The following is a 20,937-nucleotide window of genomic DNA, read 5'->3' as shown; positions in this document are numbered from 1 at the left end:
TTTGGATTTCTATTGCTCTCAAGCTCGATGGTCCTGATCCCCTCTCGTCACACACGTGGTCTTGTCTTTCACGGTCATGACATGTCTGCTCCTGCTTTTCACTATTGTGCAGCCGAGTTGAGCTTTTCCGCCTGGCTTTTTGGAACATGGACCCTATCACTGGACTGTTCTGAGATATTTTCTTCATCTGTTAAAGATAATGTATTGTTCATAGGATTGACTTAAAATTAAATCAGTGTTTGCAATGAGAACTTTACACTCCTCCGTAGAGCATTCTAGATCTCTGAATGGTTACTCCTTCCTTTTTGAGCAGGCGCCAACCCCTCCCACAGGAACCACCCATGGGTGGGTTGATTCTGTTAGAATTTGACCCATCTACATAGTGGGGACTCAGCCGTTTGGTGTGAGCAGCGTATCTCTGCTAGAATTATACTTTAGGACTAAAGCAAGTTAGTCAGACCTACTTGGATAATATATGAGCAAACAAATTGAAAGGAAAAGACAAAATAAAGGGCAAACATGGGTGTAATTTTTCTATTGATTGTAACAGCCTTCCTGTAGAATTTTTGAAGTGTGTATTAATATGACAATATGGATTTTGAAAGTAGACCCAAGAAAACTGAAAAACTCACACCAAACATAAGATTCCACATTGACCCCTGGAAGCCAGGGTTCCAGGGAAACCTAGACACTTCGGGTTTTCTGCGACTCCCTCCTAGAATCTCCTTCCACAGCGTTTTGGAGAGCACTGCACCGTCATGCAGCACCGGCACTGGGAACCCAGGGAAATACTAGAAGCAGAATCCCAAGGACATCCCCAAATGCTGTACAGTTACTGTTTCCAGCTCCTGGCTTGATTTTTGAGAGTCGCATTTAAGGGAAGAATTTGGGAGGCATAGTAAAAACCTTGCTGTTATCTCCCGGAGCGTCCTGTGCTTCCCTGAGAAGAGCCTCGGAAGAGTGGGAGCCCTGTGTGGATGCCACGGTAACATTGACATTGCTGCAGTGCAGCATGCCTTCCCTCATCTGCCTCTATCTCTGCTCAAAGTCCCTCCTAGGACTCGGAGGTAAGCCTTTCCTCTTGCTATAAGACAAATGCAGACCCATGCAAAGTGACGGCAGCTAGGAGTTGTCATTAGAATCTGAATGTGATAAACAATTAAGCGAATGAACGCACAACTTCTACAAGGCAAATACAGAAATTACCCTTAACACATCTTAGTCATAAAACGTTTGTTTGCTTTTGACTTTGCTCTGATAACTGTCCTTGTGCTTGTCAGTATTTAGTAGGGAAATTTGGGGGCGAAAGGACATTAAACTTAGCCACAATGTCAGGTCACTTTATTTTTTTTTGTTTGTTTGTTTTGTTTTGTTCACTTTCGTGCACAGTAGTCCGACCCATTTGGCTAGAAATTCTCTGCTCTATTTTTGAGCATGTTTGAACAATCTGGGAACAGCTTTTAGTTGTGACGGCAACTTACAGTTTAGGAAGTCCTTAGGAGAGAAGTTTGAACGGTCTCCAAAGAAAAGAGTGTTGTCTCCTTGGGCTTCGCCTTTGAGGCTCACAAGTTGCGACTCATTTTATTCTCTGCCAAGAATTAAACACAAGACTAGCGCAGTGGAACTTAAGTTTACTTTGTATGCATGTGCAGAAACAACTAGCAACCTGATTTCCTTGATGCATGGATGCGTGTTCCCTAAGCATCCAAGGACAGGACACAGCTGTATCAGGAGAGAGCCTTGTGCCTGGGTCTCTTAGGGGGTGTCTTGATCTCTGTGTGGTCCTCTGGATAGTGGGTGTCAACAGTGACTGGAATCAGAAGTGACTGGTGAACAGTTTTAAAGAGGAGCAGCAGAAACTCAGGCAACTCAGGAACTTCTCTGGGCGAAACCTTTAAAATTTCCATCTGTTTCACAAGGGTCCGTCATGTCTCAGAAGTGACATTTCCCATCTGCTTTACACGCTTCATCCCGAGAGCCATAGGACAGTGGGATGCATAGGAACCCAACCCCCTTCCTGCCAACTACTTGGGTGCTACCCCCACCCTCTGCCTATGACTTTCAGAAACAAAGCTATATATATTTTAAGTATTCCTACACTTGTAGTATGTTTTCCTTTGCATGTCTAACTAGGAAGGATTTCTGATACCTTTTAAGTGACTCCAGATATTCTTTTTTGTGGAATCATTTAAAATCTTTTCAAACTGGAAGTTAAGGGAAGGGAGATGACCCTTTCTTCCCAGGGCTGTAACTCCAGACTTAGGTGATAAAAGCGGTTTTGCACATCATACATATGGAAGGCATGACATTCCCGCGGGTCGCGTCGTTCAAATTGTATGTGTCAGGATCGGAAATGTCACTTTGGGATTTAATACAAGAAGTTCTAGGCTTGCATTTTCTCGCTTTCCCTTGGAGGTGACCTTGTAGCCACAAACATCCCTGGCTGTCACCGAACAAGGTTTGCCTGTCCTTCCCTGATGTAGCTCCCAACCACTTTTGTTCCTTCTTAGAGAACTACGTACGTCTTTTCACATATGACATGACATCATGATGTCACACGTTAACTCTAACCTTCAAGGCAGGTCTGTCTACTAGAGAAGTCCCACGCCCTTGAATGCAGGAGCTTACAACGTCAGTAGAGAGCTGGTATCATGGTGTCAGCTTGTTTCTTCAGGAGTCTGACTGACTAGCAGTTCAGAAAGGGCCGGTGATGCCAGGGCCACTGATCTGTAGAAGAGAAATTGGAGAAATTTGAGAAGAAGAGACAGATCCCTTTGGGTGATTCCTATCCATGAACACACTTTCCCATGAATAGGAATTATTTGTCATTGGTAAGAATTATTCTATATATGGTCTTTAACTTAGCTGGAACTTGAGGGTGAGTATTTCCAGAGTGTTTGCGGGGGGGGGAGGGCATGGTTATTTTTCACTGATAAAATTTAGGGACACATCCTTAAAGTGGCTGGTAGTTTGTTGCTTTACCTAGAGATGGAGGACTAACTATCAGAGTTCTCTTTCAAACCAATAAGGAATGAGATTCTAACTCAAGGGGTTGTGATTTTTACTGAAGTGGATTTGGAAAAGGTAAACATTTGGCCAGGGCTTATGAACATTCTTTAGAATGAATTGTCACTAAAGTCTGGTGTGTTATCCAGACTGGAAAATAACCCTTACAATGCATCATACCAAAATGTCGTCTACTACTCTGAGCAAAGAATCCTTAGGAGTTTGTTACAGAAGAGCTTAAAAAATGTGAACTTGGGATGATATTTAAATCGTGATCACTCCTTTTTTCATTCTGAAACAGAGACAAGGAAGGCTCTAAATAGGTTTACATTACCTTTTCTAAGAAACAGACATGTACTCATCAAAATAGAAATTAGTGTGATGGTTGCTGATGCTCCCTAGTGAGAAAGTTAGAGCCAATGAGTGTATTCTAATGCTTAGAATATTTTCAAAAATGTCCACAACCACTTCCCTTATGGCCAAGGCTTCGTAATGCCACAGGCTGTTCCCTTTAACCTTCAAAGTCGTCTGGCGCAATAGAGGAGCCCGTTACAAAGCAATGCACATAATTATAATTCCCCATGTGTAATGGGCTCATATTCAGAGAGGAAAAAAATGTCTCTGAGAACTTGGCATTGGATAAGAAAAAAAAACAGGCATTTAATACAATGAGACCAATTTTATTTCAAAGATTACAAAGTTTGATGGGAAATGCTGATAGAGTTTCTTTCCATGACATTGGTTTGCTCCTTCACCTCTGACATCGCTGACCACATCTTGTTGCCAGGCAACAGCAGAGAAATAAACCTGTGTAACAGAAGTTCCAAACATAAGAACGGGCAGGCTGGGTTTGAAGAATTTAAAAGCATCTTTCTTCATGTGCCTAATGTATTCATCATAAGCCTATACAATTCATAAATCTCTTGAAGCACTGTAAAGAAATACATTTACTATCTCGGAAAAAAAAAATGATGATTATCTTAGTCCAAATGCCAAAATTCTAGGAAATGAGAAATAGCACCGAGCAACCCAGAACTGTTATAAAGCCCATGTTGGAGCTCATCCTCTTAGTTAGGGGAAAAGCCAGCTGAGGTCAAAGCCAATATGCTCTTGCTCAGTACACTCTTTAAAACATATTGCTATTGGATTTAAAGGTATGGAGATGGTGAGGAAAGGAACCAGGCAGACACAATTAGGAAGTAATCCCTAACAGAAGAGGCGAGAGTGGGCACAGAATGTCTTTAAGAATCAAAGCGCGACTGTCTACTGCCTTTTACAAATGTAGAAAGCTACTCCCGCCTCCAGAACTTCTGAAAGTTTCAAACTTTGTCCCCGCACACAAACAAGAAGCATCATACCCGTGGCTTCAAGCATTTTTCCCGCATACATACAAGCATCATACCTGCGGATTCAAGCATTTTCCCCGCATACATACAAGAAGCATCATACCTATGGCTCAGTGGGCAAAGACAGCTGTCACTGAGGCTGAAACCCAAGATCCATCTCCAAGAAGCTCCATGGCAGGCAGAGGTAACTGAGTCTACAAGTCATTCTCTAACCTGTACACTACGTATGTGGTGGATTTCACAACCACTTGCATACCTAAACACAAGTCTGTGAGCATGTACTCGTGCACATGCGCAAGCGTGAGCAGGTGCACACACACACACACAATTATAACCAGACAGAAGCAGTGCTATGTGCATAATCCCAGTATTCAGGAGACTGAGGCAGGAGAACTAGATGTTTTAGGCTGGTCTGAGCTACATAGTGAATTGGAGGCCAAACTGGGATATCTTGTAAGATGCTTTAAAAAAAAAGAACAATCATAGCCGATAAACTAAAATTATATTCCATTTCAAGATTCACAGTTGTATACTTTGGAAAGCTTGCGTTATTTATGGTTAACGTTGAAAATAGCACCAGTTTCAAGCTCTGTTAGATAGATGGCAATGCCCAAGAGTTTGTAGAGGTGACTTTCACGCCACCATAGGTATATTTTCTTCTCTTCCCACTTGCCCTCCCCTATGCCTTCTGCCCACTTCTGGGCTCTCTTCCTTACCCCAACCCCAGAGAGTCCATATCATCTAGGAATGAAAGAAACATAATGGAATTATTTTATATGCTAACCTAGCAATTAACTTAAAGAGCACAATAAGTAGGTTTTCTATGTAAATATAATTTAGTCGGATTTGTAACTTAAGCATTGTCTGAGAAATCTATTCTGAATTGAAATGAGAGAGGTCACGTATACACCCCCCACTTAGAGACACTGAATACTAACCACAGAATCCACCTGCTGTTAAGAAACATGGAGAGATGTTTTCACCTCTGCAGAAGAGAAATTCCTGCCTCTGCATGAGTCTGTAAGGTGTTACGATCTGCTGTCAAGCCCTTTGTCACCATGGAAGCCACGACTGTACATATCCCTCTCTTCCCTCTTGTCCCTCAAGTACCTGTTCACATGGCTACTTGTTCGCAAGGGACAGCTCCAATTAGGGAGGACACTTTATACCTTCCGCCCCAGCGGCTCTTTCGTCTAAGTGTTCGTGAACCCTGCAGGCTCATAATTGCTGTTTTTGTCATGCACACAGCAGTGAGAGTAATTCCGAATTAAAAGGTAAATGATTGGTACCTAGCATTTGATTAACTCTATTCGGTATGTACTGATACCAAAAACAAGCTCACTAGTCCACACCTCCTTCAACTGCAAACTCCCGACTGGAAGCACTGTTCACTAGATCCAGCTGCTGTCACTGACTTCATTCATTTCTGTAGATCGCCTCCATAGCAGAAGAACCCGTATGCATTCCAGATGTGCAGATTCTTTCCGAATGCCCTGTTGAAAGGAATACCGCACAGCCATATCTACAGACTAGATTCAAGATGTATTTTGTAACCCTGGACTCAGCACATCTGCCCGAGGATACAAAACAATCCTCTAAGTATTGACAAATGAAGCTTCACGTGGTTCTTCAACTGTACAGCGCTCTGTTTAGTTTTGTTTGACAGTCCCATCTATCCCAGCCTGGCCCTAGTTACACCACGTAGCTGAGTTTTTATCTTCCCGGTTCCACCTCTGCATGCTTGGATTACAGGTGTGAATGGCTGTACCAGGTTACACAGCTCTGGGCATTGAACCCAGGGCTTCCTGCATACGAGGCGAGTACCCTACCCACTGAACCACATCTCCAATCGAGGTCTGCAGGTGTTTTATGGCTATATAATCCGAGTTTTCTTTCCTAGGTATTCAATCTGAGTTTCTTTGGTTGTTGTTGTCGTTTATTTCATGTGTGTTTTATTTTGTTGGAGATTGGGTTTTGTCATGTAGTCTTAGGTGCCCCAAACTCCTAGCTTTCCTGTCTCAGCCTTCCAAATGACAGATAGATGTGAGCTACCTTACCTGGCTTCCACCTCAGTTTCTTACCAGAGTCCTGAAGCATGTCAGCATCATGCCAAGGCTTTTTAAAAGATGATGGTGCAAATGGCCAGCACAATTTACATATAACAACTTCTTAATTTGGAAAACCGGGGGTCCAAAGCTATGAAGTCTAAGATCAGAATATTTAAAACGCTGCTTTCCTTGGAGGGCCTTGAATGTTTGAGTACACACAGCACAGGAGATGCCTTGGGAAGTCCTCCGCAACTCCAACTCTGCTAGTCTCTCCTCCTGTTGAGAAACAGTACCACTCACGGATGTTTTCCCTCTAATCAGGACTTGCCTGTGCCCCGTGGGGGCCCCTGGCAAATGTGGGCGTCCCTCTGGGGAAGCCGGAGCCAGGCTTTACATTTTGTGTTCCAAAACATTTTCTGATACATCAACAAAGCCTTCGCTTTTTCCTCCTACCTTTTTGTCCCTTTTCTAAACCATCCTACGACACTGGTAGAAGTCACAGTGCAGTTAAGAAGGGAAGAATCTGGGCGGTGATGGCGGGGTTGCCTCCCTCTAGTCTTTCCTTTTGTTCTTATGGACCACTTAGAACCATTTGATGAAACTATATCTTCCTTATACATTTAAAACTTCACACCTAGATATTTTATCTTTAAATAGTCACACAACATGCAATTTCAGTGACAGATCTCAGTCTCTCCTTGTCCTCTATGACCTTGGCAAGCTTGCAGTCCTAACTCACTAAGTCATTTCATAGCATGTCTTCGGGTTTGGATTTGTCCTGTGTTGTTGAGTGATCGATCGAGGTCGTATGCATTTGGAAAGAGTCTACAGAGGTGATGTCTCTCACCCCAAGCATCTCATCCAGGACACGTGGCATCCTTGCATCTGATGATTGAGGGCGTGAAGCCTTTGATCACTCATGGGGTAAGGTGTTGAATGATGACTGTGTCAACTATATCGTCAACAAGCTTCCCCTTACAGTTAAGCAACATCTGAACAGAGGAGACAGTGAAACAAAACAACTTAAGCTGATGAATGAGCACCAACTTCAGCATCCATCGGTGATCCTTGTAGCCAGTGCTAGTGTGCTCTTCTGACGATGCTCCTAGCTCCCCCAAGCCTCCTACAGATTTTAAGTGAGATCTTCTATAACAAAACATGCTCCTTCTCCTTCTCTTATTTATTCAATCACTTACTGATAGCAGTATCAACTCATGGGTATTCCTTTGTTGTCCGAGTTTTGATGCTGTGCTATCTTCAAATCACAGTTTTGTTCAGATGGTCTGCCATTAGGTACCTTTCAGGTTAACTCTAGAGTTCTTTCTATAAGCCCCTCTTTTTGTCCTTTTTAAAATGGTTTTTTAATGCTTTCTTACTTTTGGCCCTTAATTGTAGTGATAAGAGCGGCGGGGCTGCGTCCCCAGCACCCTGGCCGCCTGGCTAGCTTATGCCCCAAAATAACAACACACAAACTGTATTCATTTAAACACTGCTTGGCCCATTTCTATCTAGCCTCTTCTAGGCTAATTCTCACATATTAATTTAGCCCATTTCTAATCATCTGTGTTGCACCCCAAGGTGCGCTTACTGGGAAGATTCTAGCCTACGTCCATCCTGGGTTGGAGCTGAATCGCGTCTGCCCAGAAGAGCGGAGCATGGCGCCTCTTCTGAGGCATCTGCTCCCGAGAGGAGAGCTGTCGAGTCTGAGCTCACTTCCTCTTTCTCCCAGCATTCTGTTCTGTTTACTCCACCCACCTATGTTCTAAGCTATGAGCCCAAGCAGTTTGTTTATTACTTAACCAATGAAATCAACAGATTGATATATGACACTCCCACAGCACTTAATGATGCTCAACAAGTTTAACACTTTAATTGTAACTCCATTTCACACCTAGACATTAATATTTCTTATCAGGAAGTCAAGCACAATTATGAATGGCTGTAATGCTGAACTTTGAGAGGCTGAGGCAAGAGCTTAATTGTTACAAGTTTGAAGTCACCCCAAGATGTATATACAGCAAAGCCCTGCTTCAAAAGTGTCCTTATAAGATAGCTCATGTGATCTATTATTTCCCTTTTATCACCTTGAATCTCTGGGGAAGAATTTGTCTCAAGTGGCCATGGAAAATACTAAACCCGTTGTTGCCCTCCCTGTTCCACCCCCAACATAAAGTCTTGGCAGTTACCTTGTAAAGTGTGGAACACAGCATATTCCAATCAAGTCTCAATGCCTGCCATTTAATTTACTTTCAATAAGGGCACAGGTGTTCTTCCTTCCTGATCAACGTACCTGAACAAATGCAGGTTTTGGGAACGGTACAGAAGGGTATAGCCGGTGCCTGCTGAGTCCTTCACAACTTTTAGGGTTGGTAAGCATAATGTTCGTACTTAGATGAACCTTGCTCTTCACCCGAGGCTTTGACTGAACTCAATAGTCAGGTGTCTCTTCCATGAAAGCGAATCAAGTTTGTAGAGTTAAAATGGCTATCAAGTTGCTAGTGCTGTCAAAATTGTTTAGGCAGCATCTGTGTCTTGGGATAAATCTGTGTCTTAGGAGGGAGATTCTTCTTAGAAATGAACTTGAAAGTGAGACCCACGTTCTTCCCTCCTGAGCAAGGGAGTCGAGAGCAGTTCCGTGTAGAGGAGTTGATGATGGCTGTTCTGTGCCCATCACGCTTCAGGCTCTTACTGTGCCGTCAATCAAGGGAACCCATCTAATATTAGGTTTCACTTTAATCGCCTCTTCTGCTATTTCTCTTTTTAGATCATCTTTCTATAGAAACACCTTAAATTGCTCTCAGCATTTTTGTCATGCAACATTACAGAAAATTCCAGTCTAGCAAAAGAAGTCAAGCAGAACTCATGGAAATTGAGATTTCATTAGAAAAGTTCATTTTGGACAAGCTCAATGGAGATTCATGGATTTCCTTATCTGCATGGCATGCATATTTGAGCTAGACATCAAAATAGGATGAAAAGAAAACTCACATAATATTATGCTAAGGAACGTGCTATTTCTGTAGAGCACATAAATCACAAAACTACATATGATAGTTGAGAGCATAATATATATATATATATATATATATATATATATATATATGCCAGATAGGTAAATAGAGAGGTAGAGGAATGACAGATGGGTGGATAGGTGCATAGACGAATAGATAGATGATAGGTAGATAGACAGATAGATAGATAGATAGATGATAGATAGATGAATGGATAGATGGTAGGTAGATAGATAATAGATGGATGGATGGATAGATGATAGATAGATAGATAGATAGATAGATAGATAGATAGATAGATAGATAGATAGATGATAGATGAATGGATAGATGGTAGATAGATAGATAGATAGATAGATAATAGATGGATGGATGGATAGATGATAGATAGATAGATAGATAGATAGATGATAGATAGATGGATGGATAAATGATAAATAGACAGATAAATAGATGATTGGTAGATAGATAGATAGATAGATAGATAGATAGATAGATAGATGAACTTTTTGTGGTCTTATTATTGCTTATGTAAGATATAGAGAGTATGTTCCTTGGTTAGGTATGTATGTCTGTAATGTTAGCAGCTGAAGGATGCTTAGGCAGGAGAAGTCCTGTGAATTTGAAGCCACATAACTGGGTACCAGGTTAGCAAGAGCTACACAGCATTGCCCAATCTCAAAAAAGAAAAAAAAAAGTGAGAACAAATGAAACATGACAAAACCTGAAAAAATATTTCATTTGGATCCTGTACAAAGAATCTGAGACAGCAATTAAACCTTCAAAAATGTTTGTCAAATCTTTGTAGGTGTCTTTCGGGAAGCAGAAAGAAAATTCTGTGTGATTGATGTCAACCGAAAGGAGGTTTCCTCACACCAAATGGTTGTGGCTTTACAAACTTTCACGTCCACAAGTTTGTTCACGGTGTGGTCATCTGTAACTCAGAAGACATTTTCCCTTAAAAGGCTGTTTTAGTGATTGGCACCCCAGATAATGGGATAAAAGTCTTTTAAATCCATGACATACTTGAAATGCGGACAGACGTGTGATGTCAATCATACCAAATCCCCTTCTTTCTGTAGTTGGGAGTTCTGCCCTCACTGTTCTGTCTAGTGGGTGTTGAGGTAACTGTGTCTTTAGAACCCCAACACAAGTTCTCTCAAATAGCTCTTACACAAGACATTTGAGAGTCCATGCGTCTTTCTTTGCATTAACATGAATGTTCTTGAAGAGGAAAATTTCTTTCTCTACCCATTTGTAGGTGGGACTTCCAATAAGATCAAGGTTAATGATACAAGAAAATATTTCCTCTATTTTCCTGGCCTGAAAATTTTGTAGTATGTTATAAAACTGTGGCCGTGCATTCTAAAGATGACAAAGTCTTCCACGGGACAGTGAAGGTGTGTGTTCAGGTTCTGAAGAACATACTCCAGATGATTGCTTTCCCAGGGTTTGCAGAAATGGACCTAGCGTCTTTTCATTAATATCAGACACAGTGGTATAGGTAAAGACAACACTCTTAATCTTAAACAAACAAATAAAGAACCCTCATACTTAATGTAATCCAATTAAACTAAATTACCCTACCAATGTCAAAGGCTAGTTCCCTTGTGAAATGCAAATGCCCTGTTGTGACCTCCTGCAGACAATGGCTGCAGACAAAAGTTAATGTACCTAGATAGATTTTAATAGTAATAGCTAACTTATAGTTGTGCCTTCATTGCTTTTCTATTTCTGTGAATAGATGCTATAACCAAGGCAATTTGTACAAGGAAGCAATTAATTGGGGGTTTGCTTACAGTTTCAGAGGGTGAGTCCATGATTATTATGGCAAGAAACATGCAGCAGACAGGCAGGCATGGTGCTGGAGCAGTAACTGAGCGCATACATCCTAATCTTTTGGTTGGAGGCAGAAAGTGGGACCCCAGTGACACACCTCCTCCAACAAGGCCACACCTCCTAGCCCTTGCCAAACAGTTTCATGTGCTAGGGACCTAGCATTCAAATATATGGGCCTATGGGAGCCATTCTCATTCAAACACCACAGTGTATTTACCCCTGTCTGTTAGGCACAGCTGGATAATCTCCAGGAACTTGAGTCCCAGGCAATCTCATAAAGAGAACGTTTGGTCATCCTCACTGTACAATGAAGACACTGAGGTTTTAGGCTTCAGTGATCTTCACAGCCAGCAACTCCTTCAGCCAAATATAAACTTAGGCCTCACTACCCAGTGAGGCTTAATCTCACTATTATTAACTATTAATCTTGCTATTAATCTCAGACTTTAATATCCAGACTGTAGCATGATTAATAAAATCCCAGAGACAGAAATTGGCATTCAACTTGAAGGTCAGACAAGCAAAACAGGCAGTCACTGGTTCTTACCTCTACCCCAGTCTGGAATGACAATCCTGCCTCCAGGAATCTCAAAATGAGACTGTGACTGAGAGCTGTCTCCTCCAGTCTTAAATTCCTCTCCAGGACTGGGATTAAAGGCTAAAGGAGTGCACCACTGCCCCCTAGTTTCTATGGCAAACTAGTGTGGCTACTGGGATTAAAGGTGTGTGCTACCACTGCCTGGTCTGTAAAGCTGATCAGTGCGGCTGTTTCACTCTCTGAACTTCAGGCAAGCTTTAGTTATTAAAATACAAACGAGTCGCCGGGCGGTGGTGGCGCACGCCTTTAATCCCAGCACTCGGGAGGCAGAGGCAGGCGGATCTCTGTGAGTTCGAGACCAGCCTGGTCTACAAGAGCTAGTTCCAGGACAGGCTCCAAAACCACAGAGAAACCCTGTCTCAAAAAACCAAAAAAAAAAAAAAAAAAAAAAAAAAAAAATACAAACGAAATGCCACCACATGTAAAGCCTAGTGTTGGGTAACTACTACGGAACTGAAAAATCAAATACACTTATCACATTTATAAACATGATGGGCTCGATCTCTCCACAAATCACGGCGATGCCTGAATACCAAGGCCTTCTCACCGCTCCTCCCACAAATTGTTATTCTGCCTCCTGTTTGGAAGGGCCTCATTTCTGTTCCTTCAAACGTTATGAATTTCTGCCCATTTCCAAAGCTCTCTTCTCACAGACTCACAGAACCCTGCAGATCTTCCACAGTGGGGTTTTGCACTGACTCGTGAAGCCCAGTTCATGAACGATAAAAGGTTTTTAAGAAACAAAACAAAGCAAGCTGTCTTTATTCAAAGGGATGCTGTCTCCCTGGAAAGGAAAGACAATATTTAAGTACACTTGTTTTCCTTGGTATCCATGGAGGACGGTTCTGAGGCCACTCCACGGCTATCACAATGACATGGACTAAAGCTTCATATGTAGAATGGCACAGAATTTTCACACAACCAACACACATCCCCCATGTATTTTCAGCCATCTCCAGACTACTTATAATGTCGATTTATGTAATTCCTATGTAAACAGTTGCTGTGTTGTGTAGTGTGGGAATGTTGGCAAGGAAAAGTCTAGACACTTTCAGGACGGCGGCTTCTGTTTTTCTGAGTGTGTTTCATCATGGTTGGTGAATGTAGGGGTGGAAAGCCCAGGCCTGGTGACATTAGTCACTTTCCCTTATTACTCTGACCAAACAGCTAGCAGAAGCAACCTCAGGGAAGGGAGGCTTCTTTGCTCTCAGGCTTTCAGAGGGGCTAGTCCCTCACAGTGGGAAGCAACGCATTTACTTAGTGGCCACCACAGGCTATTTAGTTGACTTCTTTGTGAGGTAAGAGTGAAGATTGGGGATTATCTGGCTTTTTTTTACATGATAGAAAGGAGGGGAAGAGCTCAGAGAGCATCTGACACCTACTATGTGCTTTAACCTGTCACCTACTAAGAGCTTAATGAAGAACAGTGCTTATTTTGAGGGGGAGATGGTCCTGTTGCTCAAATCTTTTCTGAAACTAACTTTTGAGTTTCCTCTAGAAGCAGCTCATTAAACTATTCTAAGAATTTAGTTGTTTGCTTCTAGTTAAAGCCCTGATGTGTTTGTTTTGTTTTTATGTTTGCTAGTTTGCTTTGTTAGTTGTTGTTGCTTCAGGTTTTTCTTCTGATGGATGCCAAAGAGCTTTGAACGTGCCTGACATTCTGTTTCTTCATTGTGGTACCAAACCATGTTGGTGCCTTCAAAAAAATAAAATAAAATAAAAAAATATATATACATATATATGTATATGTTTCTATATATACACATATATATATTTAAAAGAATCCATCTTCAATATGGATTGTATATTTGTATATTTGCTATATTTGCAGTGCGTAGTCTTGAGAAAAATTTGCAAATGAATAAATACTTTAAGCATTCTTTTTGGTAGTTTTTATTGCAGTGCACCCAGTACTTTGGAAGGAGTGAAGCAAACCCTGGCCACAAGGCTGGAGAACATGGCCTCTAGACTAGAGGAAAGGGTCAGGCAGGCACTCTTGGCCGGCTGTTTTCGCAAGCTGGCTCCCTGTCAGTCCCTGTGCCCCTGAGCAGATGCATTGCCCTGCATTTTGCCTCTTTGGCCGGAGCAAAATAAAAACAACCAAGTCAGCAGTCTCAGCAGACAAGCTGCCCTGAGCCCTGGCTGTATCTTCTCAGCATTTTTCCCTGGTGGAGCCCAGTTCTCAGTTGGCCATCCCTCAGGGAGGCTGAGAGCCCACCTCCTTCACATTCTCAAAGACAGGCTGCGGAGGAGCTTCCTGCTCGATGTCCTGCAATCCGTGTCCATGGAGGTAAAGCTCAAAAGGGAGACCTACTGTTGTGACTCGGAGGGAAGTGGCCGGGGCTGATTGATGCGAGCTGCAGGGCACAGCATTGTGTGGCATTTACCGCCTTATGCCAGCCATGCAAATTGTTATTTAACCCTCTCTAGGGTCTTGAAGCAGGTCTAGACCAACGAGGTGGGTAACAAGAATGCAGACAAAGGAACCCCAGGACATGCAGGCCAGCTAAGGTCAGCACAGGGGCAAGGAGAAGAGCAAGATAATACCCGTGGACTCCTATGCCTGAGCTTCCTGCTCAGAATGTCCCAAGGTCCATAGCCAGACAGAGAAACTTCTCTGGGTCAGGCTTCTTCGGTCCACCAAGGACTATCATACCAAAATCTCTTGGTTTTCAGCCTTGGGCTTTCCACTCATAGTGAATCACTGGTACTCAGGGAGCAAATGTGGAGCGTGGACCGGACAGACTTCAGAGGCCCAGGTGAATAGTTGTTATTCCGCCCCTTAGAAGCAGTATTTCAACACTGCCCCAATCCAGCTACACAGCTAGAAAGAGTGGTAAGGTTTGGGTGTCTGAAGACAGTGCACCATCGGCGGTTCTGTCCTGTCCTGTCCTTAGAGCAGGTGCCCTGTCCACACTTGCAAATTGTAAGGGCAAATATTTGGGTCTTTAAGCATCTGACATAGGCCTTACTTTTGTGAGCAAAATTTACAGGGCCCCATTGACTTCTGTCTGTGGGATTTCTTTCCCCTGTGTATCCAGCAGATGTGGAGAGCCCCTGGCCAGCAACTCTGCAGTCCAAAGTCTCACTGTAGGTACTGTGCTGGTTGCAGTGATGGAGACCCATCGGTGTTTATCAACAGCATCCACTGAGCATCTCACACAACAGGAAGTGTGCAGGCTGGGGACATGAACAGAAGTGGTCCAAATTCCTAAGGGGATCTTGGGGTTATGAATGGACACAGTGATCCATCAAATAGTCTCCAAATGCACACATGCAATAGTAGCCTTAGGAAAGCAGAGGGACCGACACTACTCCACGGAGGAGATATGACTTTCATGACATTGAGAAAGTGAGATGGAGAGGTAGTTCTGCTAACTACGGTGAAGGAAGGAAGCACTGAGCATTGGAAGATGCTGTCCTTGCCCCAGGAAGGATGGATGTGGAGGCCCTAGGCCTGGGTGAGAGCATCACCCTTATAACCAGAGAACGCACTCATATGAGGGGAAACTGCGTGGGACACCAGAGGGTAGAATGGTGCTGGTTAGGCCGGGGTATGGATAGACCCGGGGTACTCTGTGTAAGATATGAAGGACTTGGTACTGGGTATGCTAAGAGGGTTGAGGAGAATAAAGTTATAGGAAGACACTTGTCTTAGTTGGAGTTACTATCACTGTGATAAAACACCACGACCAAGATTAACTTGAGGAGGAAAAGGTTTGTTTAATCTTATAATTCCAGGTACAGTCTGCTACTGAAAGGAATCAGGGCAAGAAATCAAGCAGAGCAGGAACCCAGAGGCAGGAGCTGGTGCAGATGCCATGGAGGGGTGCTGCTTATTGTATTGCTCAGCCTGCTTTCTTATTGAACCCAGGACCACCAGCCCAGAAGTGGCTCCACCCACAATGGGCTGGGCCCTCCCACATCAATCACTAATTCAAAAGAGTGTCCTGCAGGCTTGCCTACAGCCAGACCTAATGGAGGCTTTTTTTTTTTCTTAGCTGAGAGTTCCTCTTTCCAAACAACTCTACTGCATGTCAAGGTGACAAGCTAGCCAGCGCAACCCCAAGTTTCAAACACGCAAGGCCTAGGATCAGTAACTTTACTTGGTAGCTCTCAGCCTTTCAAGCGCCCAGCTTGAGGACTTTCTCTTTTATCGTCAATGTACTGTGTTGATCATACTAGAAAACACTAGTATGAGCAAGGCCTTACAGAGTTAGTCATCTATCAGTGGGGATTAAGGGACCATGCTACCATCTTCCACTGTGTTTGAAGCATGGAGGTTGTAAATAGTAGAAGGTCACTCGACGTGTATGCTCCCCTAGAAGGTGTTAAGACAGTGAGAAGTCCTTAAACTTGAGTATCCTTTTAGAAGAAAAGACTGGGTGGGGATCAGGACACAGTTGCAGGAGTGACCTGGCAGTGTTTGGAAGAACTCGCAGAAGCACACAGGAAGAGAGCAGAACCTTCGAGCCTGAAGTGACAGGATCTACTGTGGATCTTTTGGGGACATGCCAGGAACAATGGGAAGAAGTGAGCTGTCTTGTGGGAGTCCCATGGGATGAGCAATCTGTGAGGACAAAGGGTGGGTAGCGATTTCCTTTACTTCAGCATCTTCTTCTAAAAGTGTGAACTGCTTGATCACGGCTAAATCTTTAGAGGTATCACCAGGGAAACCATTGATACGAAAACTAATATTAGCCTGGACATTCTGCCTCAGATGGTCTGATATTTTCCACTGCAGTGGCCATCTCCGCGGTTTGTGCACACGAGCAAAGAGGGTCCTCTCAGCTCCTGTCATACTGTCTTTCGTCCTGAGGAGATAAGTGCTTGTCAAATGTGTCTGACATTACAGAATGGCTCGGTGGCATCTGCTCAGGGTGGCTACACATTCATTAGGTCAGACCTGCTCATCCCTCAGGGCACAGCCAAGGACCCTGCTGGCATTCAGCCGAGTTGGCTTTGGAATAAGGATGGCGTACTTATGGGGGTGACTGGATGGAAGGAATGCAGAGTAGTCCACTTTAATCCTCAGCTTCACTTTTAAGGTTTAAGTTTCCCCCTGGTTAATATCTAAAGGATGAACAGTGGGCGATAAGTTATCTTGAGAGAGAGAGAGAGAGAGAGAGGTGAACAGACCACATTCCCACTTTTATTACAGTATGTTTTTATACTTGAATTTTATTATTATTAATCTCGTACTATGTCTAATGTGGAAATTCAATTTCACCATAGTTCTATCTACAGGAAGGTTCCAGTGTGTATCATATGTAACTCTCACAGCTAAATGGATGCTTCCTATATATTCCTTATAGCTCTGGACACAGTGATTGTTGCCAATGTATTTAATTTCTTACTTTCGAATCTTCTCGTGTCTCCTCTTAATCCTGGGCACCACACCTCCTCAATTGTGTATTTTCCATTCCTATCAGCATAGAGCCCATATTTTATAAACCTGTGTCCTCTTCCTTCATCTATTCATTTATTCAGTCAGTCAACAAATGTGCTAAATACCTGTGTGTTAGTGAGCCTCTCTTCACTCTTACAGAACACCTGAAGTCAACAAAGGATGATAAGTCTGTTTGGGCCCCAGGTTTCTGCTTTGGGGTCAGCTAGCTTTGCTGTTTCAGATCTGTGAGGAGAAAATGAATCTCTCTCTCTCTCTCTCTCTCTCTCTCTCTCTCTCTCTCTCTCTCTGTGTGTGTGTGTGTGTGTGTTGTGGAGAGGGAGGGGTAGTAGAGCAAGTTACTCATTCATAGTGGTCAGAAGGCAACAAGAGAAAAGAAATAGCAGGGGGCGGGGGTGGAGAGATGGCTTAGTGGTTAAGAGCATTGCCTGCTCTTCCAAAGGTCCTGAGTTCAATTCCCAGCAACCACATGGTGGCTCACAACCATCTGTAATGAGGTCTGGTGCCCTCTTCTGGCCTTCAGGCATGCATGCAGACAGAATATTGTGTACATAATAAATAAAAAATATTTAAAAAAAAAAAAGAAAGAAAGAAATGGCCAGGGCCTCAATAGACCCTTCAAAGGCAAACCCCCATACCTGCATGACAGACTTATGAAGAACAATTTCATATTTGAATTGGATAGCACTGTATGTACAATCTTACCCAAATACCCTGTAGACAGAGTCTTTTGGAGCATTAACAAGTCTTGTCTGGGGTCCCCTTGAATGGCATAGCCACAGGATGGCATGCTCTCAAGACAGCGTGGTTACACCACAATGGTGATCCTCATTTACTGAGCCGAATCCCAATTCTTGATACGACCTGAACAAGGGAAGCATTACTGATGCCAGATGCCTGCCATGTTGTCTTCATACATAAAGATGTAAAATTGGACCTCATTTCCTAACGCTTATGGGTCCTTCCATAAAACCAAAATAGTGCTTTAAATTGTTGTAAAACTACAAGATTCATACAGAAAACTTAACAGCATATTGATGTAAAGACATTAACAATGTCTCGTGAAAATTCTGCGTGCTACACTTACTTCCGTAGAGAGAAAGTTGTGACATCTGACCAGTTTACCTAATTTGGTCACTAGTTAGTGTGAGAAATGCCTCTTTGGCTTTATTAACCCAAAATGCATTAATTTGGGCAAATCTATCTTTGGGGCTTAAATCAATCAGATGTCAGACTTCGCCCAAACTGCCAGACATGAGCCCTCTATTTCTTATGTTAGTGTGGCACCCCTTGGCAATATTGTAAAGATGCCTTCCTGTGTGCTTGGCAATTAAGGTCAGGGATGTAGCGTCCCTGCAATCTTCGATAAATGGCCTTGTAATGCAATCATTGCTGGAGCTGGGAACAGAGCAATCTCTCCCTGTTATTTATCACTGTACTTACGGCTAATGAACTGCTGTTGCAGGCTGATGCGTCCAAGGACAAGATCCAAGCAATATGTCTTCTGCAAAACGTGAACTGACTGGTGTGGTGTATGCTGTGGGACTAGCTCACCTCTGGGTCTTAATGAATCTGTTCCAGTCAGGGTGTGTGTATATGCACGCACGCATGTGCGCCCGTGCATGCAAAACTCTTCTTCCACTTTGTACTCTCTTATGTTTCTGTGAAACATGTCACCCATGGACCATGGACATCAACTGGTCACCTAGATCAGTGGCTATCGAGATTAAATGAGTTATAGTCAATCACACTTGGGAAATTGTTACTCCATGTCTTCTGATTTTCTTAGTCTGGCCTCCACCAGAACATATTCATTATTAATGAGCCCTTGAGGTGATTCTGACATAAATGATGTAAATATGTTTGTTTCTGAGACAGTTTGCACGCACTCTAGCTTGGGAAACTTCAGTCTTCTTTCCGATCTGTACCATGTACAAACAGGTCAGCCTTGACAATGCAGACACATTCCTAGTACACATCTTGATCAGGGCTGAGGCGATAGCTATGGCTGCCTCAAATGCCTTTGACCTATTGCATGGATTGATTTCAAGCGACACAGACATTCTACACATTTTCATTGATTCTTAGAGGGTTCTAAGAAACCGTGAACTATGATGAAATCACACTTTCAGGGTGGGCCCATACTAGACAAGACCGGGTCAGGGAGAAAGGGAAAGGATCGATTTAAAAACAAAGGCTACCCTGTCTTCTTTGAGTCACCATCACAGGCTTGCCTAAAGAGGGCAATGTAAACCTGGAGATAGCTGGCAAATCAGCAAGCCAGCTTCGGAATGCCTCTCGCTGCTCAGCTGATTCTAGAAAGCCACTGGAAGGAAACATAATTGGCAATTGGCGATTAGGATCACTGAGAACCTTAGGAGAGATGGAGAGGATTGCTGGTATTTATTGTGTCATTGGGGGGAGGGTAGAAAGTGATAAAAACAGTAAACATCTCAGAATAGCTAAGTGGAAGTCATCTGTTCGGGAGCTGAATGTAGTAATATTATATATTAGCCACTTCCATTCTTAATATTTTAACCCTGCATAGAGAATTCCCGAGAATAAAACATTTTTGTGTATATTTATTTTATTTGGAAATTGACATTCCCAACTCCCACTATATTTTACAATTCCATTTTTATATTTTGAATAAAACATTTTTGTGTATATTTATTTTACTTGGAAGCTGGCATTCCCAACTCCCACTATTTCTATTTTACAATTCCATTTTTATATTATATACAAAACTCTCACATAGAAGACATTCATAATGGGTTCCTACTTTTATTGATGAGAAGGATAAAATTATTGGGTGTTTCAGCTCTACAAAGAACTGAGTGTCAGAGTAACTCTTACAGTTGGATTGTTAGAAATGGTTTGATTTAAAAGTACTGAAACCCGGTTCTAAAGCTCACTAGAAATCAAGTTTTGAAAGGGTAGGCTTTAAAACAGTGAAGCCCAATGTGTAGCAGCCTGACTTTTGTCAGAGTGTGGAGCAACAGGAGACCGAGAAGGAATTCAGCTGAACAGGAATGATCCCCCTTAATGACGGGCGAACATGTCAAAATCCACTCCTTTGCAGATGCTCACATTCTCTGTACACTTTGTTTTGTATTCGTTGTTTGTGGTGGTGTTTAAATCATCTCGTACATCTGTGCCGTGCCTCTACTCAGCCCCTAGAATGCTGGATACACACCCAGGATGAAGAGACAGCAGCTGGAAGCCTTAATGAGCTATAAGCTTAACCCTCGTCTGAGAACCCAGGAACTCTCCAAATGAATTCTTATTTCAGAAGGAGATGCTTGTTGCTTTTGAATTATGCATTCACCCCTGTATTTCTTATTTACATTCTTCGGTCATGCTGTGGCTAAAGGCGTGCTCTCATTTCAAGAATTGGATATGCAATTTGGGTGCCTGGCATTCCTCTGAGCACAAAGCAGGCCTCAGCTGGTGACTGCGCAGGCTGTTAGCATGTTCCTGAACCTGCAGCTTAGACTGAGCAAATGAGAACAAATGGTGTGCATGCCTAATGGAGCAGCATGTCCAGGGGTTGGTCCAAGTTCAGGATTCCTTCAGTCTTCAAGTTCGGAACATCTTCAGATAGGGCCACTAGGCAGATTTCAAACATTATTTCTTCTGGTATCTTGTTCATGAAGCTGACAAATCCTGCCGTCAAGGCATC

General features: G+C 42.9%; 1 protein-coding gene across 24 annotated transcripts in view; it reads left to right on the top strand.

Moving 5' to 3' along the window:
- The first annotated feature begins 968 nt into the window (after positions 1–968).
- The window catches only part of LOC121458704 (band 4.1-like protein 3), a 164,508-nt gene continuing 144,539 nt past the window's right edge, over positions 969–20,937 (top strand). For 13 of the 24 annotated variants that reach the window (XM_041667999.1, XM_041667989.1, XM_041668000.1 and 10 more), the window contains exon 1: positions 969–1,067. In XM_041667999.1, coding sequence (XP_041523933.1) covers positions 1,013–1,067 — 55 coding nt within the window. In that variant the 5' untranslated portion in view covers positions 969–1,012. The remainder of the gene's footprint in view (positions 1,068–20,937) is intronic. The other 11 variants (XM_041668010.1, XM_041668009.1, XM_041668012.1 and 8 more) reach the window with 4 other exon arrangements.

This window comes from Microtus oregoni, unplaced genomic scaffold, assembly GCF_018167655.1.
Source record: "Microtus oregoni isolate MIOR12 unplaced genomic scaffold, Mior012 000018F_ref0000195, whole genome shotgun sequence".
In the NCBI taxonomy this organism is placed as follows: Eukaryota; Metazoa; Chordata; class Mammalia; order Rodentia; family Cricetidae; genus Microtus; species Microtus oregoni.
Note: the sequence above shows the minus strand (reverse complement) of the source record. Positions and strands in the feature narration are given on the sequence as shown.